The sequence below is a fragment of the Acromyrmex echinatior genome, chromosome 19, assembly GCF_024713525.1.
Source record: "Acromyrmex echinatior isolate Ae372 chromosome 19, ASM2471352v2, whole genome shotgun sequence".
Lineage (NCBI taxonomy): Eukaryota > Metazoa > Arthropoda > Insecta > Hymenoptera > Formicidae > Acromyrmex > Acromyrmex echinatior.
In genome coordinates, this window is record NC_141870.1 from 88,370 (window position 1) to 98,345 (window position 9,976).

Consider the following 9,976-nt stretch of genomic DNA (forward strand, 5'->3'; position numbering starts at 1 on the left):
TAATCATGTTCACAGTCTAAAATGTCAACCCAGTCTAAATCATGACTACGCTGCAATCTATGGTCAGTTATTAATGAAAGAGTATAAGACGGATATGTTGTATTCCGAGATTCTGGTTTTTAATTGCCCGCACGTCTATTTAACAGGTTACATTATTACAAGATATTCTTAAACAATATTTTTAGATAACGGCGGAAGAGGTTCTTTGTGAACTCTAATAACACCATGAAGCTTGTTAATGTTTAAAAAAAAAATCTAGAGTCTAATTCCCAATTGCTTTCGTCATTCGTTTTGTTTATAGAATTTGTTATCTTGGGAATTTCGTCAAAATAATGATTGATTAACAGCAGCTTTTTTTATTCTAATAATAGGATTGTTAATTATTTATATAAAGACGGACTTTTAAAGACGGATATTCTACAAGTATGAAGGATCATTTTCATTCTGTTTGAATTTATCATTGAATTTATTAACAAATTCATTTATCAATCTTTATACTCGTTTCTCGTATCTTATTTCTTAAACACATTTCTTATTGTTATGCTACATATCTTGAAACGTAACAATTGATCCTTTCAAAGACTAAAGAAGTGTTTATTTTTTATGGTGTTCTTCTATTTGGTTCTCAGGATTTTTCCTCTTGCAATAGACAATCTGTTACTATCACGTATAGATATAGTTCCAATTCAACTTTATTATATACAAAAAAACAAAGTACAAACTTATTTCCTACAAATACGTTCACTCTCACACTGCATTTGATTTCCATTTGTTTCTCTGCTTTTATTAGAATGCGTTTCTTCATTGACTGAATTTATCACTTGTGAAGAGGAGGGTACGTTGTTCTCAAGTTTTACTATAGTAGATGAAGAAGGAGTAGACACGGACATTGTACTTTTAAAGCTATTCGTTAAGCTTGGTGGTTGATAAGTTACTAAACTTTTCAAACCAATAACTTCAGGATTCTCTTTCCAAAAACGGTCACCGATAATATCATCTATTAAAGGAACTATAGTAGGTTTCAATCTTCCTGTACTGTCAGGTACCAATTTCCGAATAAGTGTTGTACCCTTTCGAAACAATGGCGGTTCATTATTATAGTTTATACTAAATTCTTGAAAAAGCAACTCGTTCTTATGCGATGCCAGTGTGCCCCTCAGTTTTTCCTCAGCCTGTAACATTCATAAATTATACAGATCTTTGTCTTATCACAAATATTCTATTGTATTTTATAAGAGCAAATTTAAAACTTAATATATTTTTTAGACTGGCAATTAAATTCCAAACATAATTTATATTAAAATTGTTTTCAGAAGAAAAAATTTGTTTTCTATTTACAAATTTAAAAGTAATCTGAATTCATTGAAAAGTAACATGATTGTTTTAAAATATACATTAATGATAAATATATAAATAATTATTAGGCTATAATCAATATATTAATAATTCTGTATGTGATCTACATGTAACGTACATTTTTTACCTATTTTTTATCTACTTTTCTATAAAGTCATCATTTCTTTTTTTTACTTGTCATACACAGCAACTTTTTCATACCTTTCTTCCATAAGAATCCGTCGCCTAGATTCTATTCTACCACTTCTTAAAATAAAGAAAAACAACGGATTGTCAGGAATTATGCTTAACTCAAAAAATTCAACAATATAAACTTTTCAAATACCTTCCATATAATCCAAGCTTTGATGAGGGAAATCCCAGAAGTGTTTATCGAGTTTTTCGATGTTTATTTTTTTTTAATGATTCTTGAAGGCAAAAAAATATACGTGGAGCGGCGTTTATCAACTTGCGACTTTATTTTTGAGTTATAAATTTTTGAAAAATTGAACTATCATTCTAGCGAATCGGATTCGCATTCGAGGTTCAGCAACTTTTCTCTTTCTTTAAAATATATGTTCTGTTGTGTTTATTAATTCTTTCAAACAATTAGAATATTAATATCATAATATTCTCTACAAAAGCAATATTAAACCGTTTCTAAATGGTTGAAAGATATAGTTTCGCAAACAAAAACTATTAACGGCACGTTTCGAAATAACGGAACCTCTATTTATTGTAAAAAAAAAGTTTTCTAAACGTTTCCTTCATAAACTTTCCTTGATAAACTTTCCTTGAAGAACAAGCGTGATTTGAATTTCTCGGATTTTAAAAAATTTATAATTCGAAGACGAAACCGCATGTTAATAAATGCTGCGACATGTGTTATGTTTTTTGGCCTCAAGAATCATAAAAAAAATTGATTGGTATTGAAAAACTTAAACACTTCTCTTTGTAAGTATACATTTTCACATTTTCCTTTATCTCAAGAAATACTTTGAACCTCAGTGATCAAATAAGGAATGAAAAGCAGCAGTACTGAGCTGTATTCTCAGATAGCAAATTTCTATATGAAAAAGTTAGCGTTCCGATTAAAAAAAAAAAAAAAAAAAATATATATATATATATATATATATATATATATATATATTTGGAAAGAAACGACTGTTTCAGAAAAAATGCGAATCCTTTCACTAGCAGATTTTGGACGAAAAGTCTTATATGAAATGTCGAGGATATAATACTTTTCATTATTAAACAATTAAAGTTCGCTAGTTGTAGCGTCTGAAATTTGCACTCAGGCATGATATTTCGCGCGCGAGGTTGCGAAGATGTCCTTGTATAAAAAATTTAGAGGAAATAAGCAGCAGAGAAGCTATCAACGTCAGGGCTATGTGGCTTGGTGATAGGACGGAAATCTATTAATATGGAGGAGACCAGGCCTCGATTCGAATCCTGAAGCGCTCTGATGTTTGATATAAAAGTCGTTTATTTCTTACACTTGTACAGTGGGTCACAGAAAAATAGCGATACTTTTTCAATGGCTTTCAGAATTCAGCTTTACTCGTAAAACGATTGAACATAAATGGTGAGATCCAAGAGTAAGATCCAATTGCTAAAACCCAGGCTGCATTTCTAAAAAAATCTACTGAAAAAAGTGCAACAACCTTTCTGTGACTCACTGTACACTGATTCGCTTTTAAATATTGACATAATTGTGATGCGCTTACTGTAAAGATGCTTAATTGAAATTCATATTTTAAAGTATTTATGATGTTATAAAATAAGTGCTTTAAAATAAGATGATTATTGTAGAGTTTTTCTACATTGGTAATTTTATAAAAAAGATTGAATATGTCAAATACCGGGAAAATAGGAAAAAATTCGAAAAAGTATGCAAATGTTAGTCGAATGTATTTTAATGTATTTATATACAATAAGTTGTCGACACATTGTTAGCCCAGCAATTGCAATTGCGATGCAATATTAAAAGGTGAGAAAAATGGTGTTAATTTTGTAGAAAATGTATATACTTTTAACATTAATAGAATTAAGCATACCATTCTTTCAGACATGAGATATTTTTCAATTTTTTTTTGAATATTTTATTTAGATAAAGAAATAAATAGCTAAAAGAAGGTACATTCTTTCTGATCGACCGTTTGGGGATCGTTTTATTTCTACAATTTCTTATGCATTTTTCTTCATGGAAACTGAAAATTGTCATAATAATGACGCTCAAGGAAAAATTGGTACGTTGAAATGAAATTAGTAAAAAATCTTTATTCATACATTAATAATTTAAAAACTAATAGTTTTCGTAACAATGTGAATAAGGATTTTATTAACTTCGTTTCCATTTTTTCATAAGCATAGCGTCATTATAATTTTCGGTTTTCAAGAAGAAAAATACGTAAAGAAATGTAGACATAAGACATCTGAACGATCGCGAAAAAAGTATATCTTCCTTTATTCTTTATCTACATGAAATATTCACAGAAGTCGAAAAATATTTTATTTTTAAAAGAATGGTGTTCAATTTTATAAATTTTAAAAAGTGTACATGCATTTTTAAAATATAATTTATGCAATTACACCATTTTTCTTATCTTCTGATATTTCATTACAATTGCTGAACAGATAATGTATCGACAACTTATTATGTATAAATACATTAAAATTGAACTAAAATTTGTGACTTTTTCAGATTTTTTTCTTTTGCCGATTTTACATACTCAATCTTTTTTATAAATATCAATATAGGAAAACTCTACGTGATCATTCCTATTTTAAAGCTCTTACTTATAATACCTTTAACATCTTAAAACTTTTTATTTCATAAAATAATAATATTTCACAGAATCTGCCAGTGAAAGGATTCGTACTCTTTCTAAGACATCCTGTATAGAAAAGTAAAGCATATATATATATATATATATATATTAGGTGTTGGAATTAATTCGTAGCGTTTTACAAGTGATGGGAAGTATTTTCATTAATGTATTTTTTAATGCTCATGTGAAATAAATAACATTCTTTCATTTAAAAACGCTACGAATTAATTCCAACACCTAATATATATTATATATATATATATATATATATACAGATTAATAATTTTATTTTAGTTATCTTTTTTTTATCAGCAGTTGGCTCCTATGTTTGAAATATGCCTTATACTGATTTAAAAATCCTAGATTATTATTTATGTTTACCTGACTCGGAGTTAATTTTCCTTTCAAAATAAGATTCCAAAAACAAGTGTTATATAAGTTATTGATGTGTACGTCAGCCTGTCGCCAAGCTAAATAATCCCTTAAATTCTTGTCTGTTGGATATAATATAACACGAGCATCAAATGACGGTGGGTAATACAATTCTTTGCTTCTGAAGAAATGTGACCAGTGATAAACGTATGCCGAAGCAAATAATGAATTCACATTAGACATCAATTTTGACGCTGAAACAAACATACAAAAAAAAATGCCATCGATCGAACATCTCGGGTAATGCTAATATCGGCGATACTGTAATTTTCAAGCCTAACTCGACAAGTACTTAATAAAAATAAACTTTATTATAGTGTTTTAAAAAGCTCTTGACAGCAGCTATTAAATTCTAGAATGAAAAATAGGGTGTTCTATTTACTAAAGAATGAAAAAATCAATGTGACCTTGACCTGACCTTGGTGTCGCCAGCCAAGATCAAACTCATAGCGCCAGTAAATAGATCTTTTGAAACCCTACAATTTATCTGAAACAGTTTTTTTTCTAAAATGCTTAGTTTTCGAGATATTTTGCCGTCCTGATACTCTTTACACATTCTGTATATTCAAAGTTCTAGTTAAATATTTTAATAGCTGTGGAACACTAGAAAAGTGATAAAACAAAACCAAGATCGCTTTAAGGAGTTAAACAAAAATACAAGAAAGTTACATCGATTCGACGCTTAAGGACCAAATGAAAGTGGTAACAGATTTAAAAAGTTAAAATAAATTTTTGAATATACATTAAATTTTTAATGAAGCGTTTAAAAATAGCACAATTATTGATGATATAGATATTGCTATCGAGCTAAACTTCTCGAGCACAAAAAAAAAAGAAAATGTACCAGGATTCAGTTTCAGAAACGTGGATAAGAAGATTTAAAGTTAACGTATAATATTGTGTCTGAAAAAATAACAAATTTTATCGGTCACAAAAATCTTTATTATCAAAAGTAGATGGATTTGGAAAATAAGTGCGATACATTTATTGAAAATGTAATATATTACATTGATCAATAGGGAAAATATTTATAATTTGAATCAGAGTATTCCGGTTAAAATTATATACTTCTTGGTCTCATGAAAAAAGATGGAATATATAGTACAGTATAGTCAATATCAGCAACGATGCTGTACATATAGAAATAATATCATAAATTGGTTATGAGCCCTTTTAATTATTTGATTTATTAAACATAAGCGTTACTTTAATAAAAAAAAAGTTAAAATCTTAAAAAGAAACATTTCTCAACTTAAGTAAAGTTATTCATGACTCTTAATTACATGACTAATTACTACTCCTATCTGTTATTACCTCTACGTCTTTCATACTCTTTCTGTCGAGGTCTATCAAGGTGGTTTCAATTCTATGCTTCATTTAGTACTACGGTTGCATTTGGTTTGAGTGCTCATGCCACACTTGTGGCTTATGCACTGTAAGCGTCATTCTATTTTTTTCCACATATATAATAAATGATACAGATAAAAAAGGCAAAATGAAACTTACACACACAGCATGTGAGCACTCAAAACAATCGCAGCTTATGTTGATGACATAATAATGATTCAATTATAGAATAGTAAACAAGTGTTTAAAACACTTAAAAATTAGTTAATATTGTAAATTTATAATATTCAATAATAGGCTAAAATAATGCAGTACGAAATATAATTAAAAAACTCGAAAATTAATTGCTAACGTCATCGAGATACAAATTCTAAAATAAAAAATAATTATGTAATTAACAGTAAAGAATGAAACATTTGTAACTGTACGCAGGCAAAAATGAATTAATACTGTGATTCTATATCAGACAAATCTCACATTGTCAAGGCACACGATGAATATACCTCTGCGTTTGTAAAGCTGTGTATCTTTCCGGAACACAAACGAATATTCGTCGCTCTGACCAAAACCCAATATAATCTCTTTAAAGTCCTCCATAACAGTAATAGCAGCACGATTCATTAATTCGAGAGCAGCCACATCATTCGGTTTGACAAACTGGTGTGTATCACAAAATCTCGAAAAATTCCTGCCATCTATTCTAATCACAATCCAGCAATTTGGCAAGCAGTTGTCGTCCCTTTCAAATCCCTTCACATACTCGAACTTGCTCTTAGCCATTGTGGTCAGGCATAAATAGCGGCGCGTGACCACTTGTTTAGCCCGAGTAATCCTTGAGAGAACGCTCTTCATTCAGTTGTGGGTATTCGTTCAATTTGGCACACACAATCACAAAAATTGATAAAAATATACTAATTAATGCATTTTCAGATTAAATACTCAAGAATTCTGTCTTCCTCACCGATTTTGATGAGATTAGCCTCATTCGACGCGTTTTCGCGCGAAATAAATGAATCTAACAGAAAAAAGCATTGTTCTGCCCCGTGGACTGAGATATTAATTGTTAAACTTGATGACCACGATTCAGGTTAGGAAATGTGTCATAGACACAAGTGACAAAAAAGTCTGTCAGTATACGAGATAAATATGCATGCTGTCTAAGGATGAAATCACACGGTACGGAAATCAGCATGCGGGACAGAGGATGCGTGATTCGAACAGCCAATCAGCGCTCTTTCGCATTTTTCTATCCCATGTCTTTCCCATGATTGGCTGTTGATTTCCGTACTGTGTAATTTCACCCTAATGACTGCATTCAGTACTACATGACCGCTCACTAAGCGCTCAGTAAGCTTTTGCCTTTGATTGGTATATTCCATTAGATTTAAAAATATAGACCAAACAGATACAAGAGCTCACTGAGCGCTCAATGAGCGGTCATAATACTGAATACACCCATTGGCTCTTATCAGCCTATCATGAAGTCGGTTCGGGGTACGGTCTACGCGATGCTATAAATCAATTTTTGATTGGTCAATTTGTAAAATTCTTTTTTCCAATTGGTCAACCAAACGCTTTAAAGCATTTGTAGTGAGACTTTCCTGTAGTGAGATCGTAGCCTCGGTTAAGGGTCCGGTGAAATAAGAGTCCGGCCAATGATGTCTCCATTCTCATTGGCTAGAAAAGAATATGGCGCGACCAATCGCTGTTGTCACCGACGAGATACTATTAAAGACCGTCAACCTTGGGCAAATTTTCGGCGATGTAAAAAGGGTCCGGATTAAAGAATGCTGACATTATCGACAATTAATATATTATAAATTTATTATTATTAGCTATTATTAGCATAAATAATAAATATTTGCCTCATATATTATTAAATTAATGATTTTTTATTACATAAATGTTCCATAAATAAATATGCATACTTGTAAAACTGTAATATCTTATATATTGTAAAAAAAAATTACAATTTTTTCTCTGCAATTATTGAGTTCAAAATGCATAAATACGTCTACTAAATTAATAAATCATAAAATTAGTGTAATATTATCAGTTTTTAACTCTCAATCACTTCAATATTCACAAGAACGTGAACTTCCGTAAAGATGTCGGTCTTTAATAATATCTCGTCGGATTTCGGAATACAGCTTACTCACCGAGCGATTAGTTCTTCTTCATGGATCCACAAATAAGAACATCGCTGAGTGTTATAATTTTTTTGTGACCGGTTGTATACGTTTACATGTAATTTTCTTTTGAATTATTTTAATTTCATCGATGTAATTCAAAGAATATTTTACTACATTGGTACAACATGCATTAAAATGATTAATTAAATGCACATCTCATGTATATGTTTACACGTATCGCCGAAATTAAGATAATTCAATAGAAAGTTGCTAGTTGGTATCCACATCAAGTGCACGATGTAAACTAAGCAAATTTCAAAGTTGCACGACGCTTAGGATGAAATCACATGGTGCGAAAAAGGGTTGCGGAATAGAGAATCACATGGTGCAGAAAAGAGAATGCGTCATAGAAGCAACTAATCAGCGCTATTCGGAATAACGCTGCGATTGGTTACTTCTATGACGCATTCTCTTTTCTGCACCGTGTGATTTCATCCTAAGAGTCATTATCACATTTATGTAAATCATCTTACGTGCGTCTTTATAGGAAAAATGCGATTTTATATATAAATAATTAATATTAATATAATTAATAATTTTCTTTATGCATACGTTTATGTGGCTATGCAAGTTTATGTGGATATATCCTAAGCAGTAAGAAATTGACCATTCATAGACGAATATAAAAAAAATAATTGAATACGGCCGGTAGTCATATGGCTTCTGCACACTGAATGTGGAAACGCTTGCCGCGCAGCAAAATGTGATGCGATAACCAATAAGCTTACAGCTCTTAATGTGTTCATTAGTTACCTCATTTTGTCGTACGGTAAGCGTTTCCGCGTCCAATATGCAGAAGCCACTAGTTTTATTTTAAGATCATCTTAAGTCGCTAATACAACCCTCTGATTAATTCATGACATCTTAAAATTGTACTTAAGATGATCTTAAATATAAGATCCGACTACTCCACAAAGAATGGACGAATCACAATCAATTATTCTCTTCGCATTTAACTGTGGTTGGTCAATTTCTCAATTTTTTACGACTGAAGGTCGTAAAAATTGATTGATTAAAATATCTATTGTAAATCCGAACCTATGAATACCGGCCAACGACTGGTTAATTTCTTACGACTTGCAGCTTTATTATATAAAGTGGGGTCTACAATAATCTTAAGTCGTAGAAAATTAATCAATCTCGAGAAGAATACTCGACTATGATTGATCACTTTTCTACGACTTAATATTGACACTTAGGGCCGGTTGTTCCATCTTTTGGTAAATTTTACCTGTGAGATAAATTTGGTAATCGTGCATGTGATTGAATAATCTTGCTGCTTATCCAACAGATAAAATTTACCAAAAGGAACAACCGGCCCTTAATCAGGACTGCGAAACTATAAGAACCTAGAATATGAGATTTAATCGAGAACCAAAATCCATAAGAAATATGCAAGGTCCTTTTTTTGTCAGAGGACATACGTCATGGTTTACACAATACATATTATTGATGTGAGACAGCGTTTTTCTGTTGGTAAACAACAAGAATGTAATGATTCATTGTGTTATGTTACACTGTGTCCTTGCTAAAAAAAATAGTTTTTTGTCGAACCAATTAAAGAAATAAATGTTTCATTTAAGTGGAACTCTTTTTCTTACTTTTTAAAAAATTATATTTTTTTATTAATCATAGAATTCTTTTTTCTATGATTAGAATATCCATGCAGTATTATAAATGTATTTAGATAGAAACGTAGCACTTCAATCGATGCGCTATTGCGTTATTACATATAAACAATATTGTTACCTTGCGAAAGGAAGGATTCACAAATCGGCCTATCATAAATAAGTACGTCACTAAATGTAGATTGCTTAACCTTAGACCGCGCGGAGA

The 9,976-nt window shown here is 30.7% G+C and overlaps 1 protein-coding gene across 3 annotated transcripts; it reads right to left on the reverse strand.

Moving 5' to 3' along the window:
- Positions 1-674: 674 nt before the first annotated feature.
- On the reverse strand, positions 675-7,132 carry THG (tRNA-histidine guanylyltransferase). Of its 3 annotated transcripts, none has more exons than XM_011058148.2 (4): positions 6,910-7,132; positions 6,452-6,859; positions 4,551-4,795; positions 675-1,172 (listed from the first exon to the last, which is right to left on the reverse strand). In XM_011058148.2, the coding sequence occupies exons 2-4, from the start codon at positions 6,798-6,800 to the stop codon at positions 723-725; spliced, it is 1,044 nt and encodes a 347-aa protein (XP_011056450.1). In that variant the 5' UTR covers positions 6,801-6,859; positions 6,910-7,132; the 3' UTR covers positions 675-722. The 3 variants fall into 3 exon arrangements, with proteins under 3 accessions (XP_011056450.1, XP_011056449.1, XP_087272385.1); XM_011058147.2 differs by having other exon boundaries at positions 6,452-6,794; positions 6,910-7,131; XM_087416259.1 differs by having other exon boundaries at positions 6,452-7,132.
- Positions 7,133-9,976: the final 2,844 nt, after the last annotated feature.

What these genes read in the sequence shown, in the direction of transcription:
- THG (XM_011058147.2), bottom strand. Translation starts at nt 6,933, where the DNA reads ATGAGGCTAATCTCATCAAAATCG. An exon ending in GGCTAATCTCATCAAAATCG is followed by an intron (nt 6,795 to 6,909) that starts GTGAGGAAGACA and finishes AACTGAATGAAG; the next exon opens with AGCGTTCTCTCAAGGATTAC. An exon ending in GAAAATTAACTCCGAGTCAG is followed by an intron (nt 1,173 to 4,550) that starts GTAAACATAAAT and finishes TGAATGTTACAG; the next exon opens with GCTGAGGAAAAACTGAGGGG.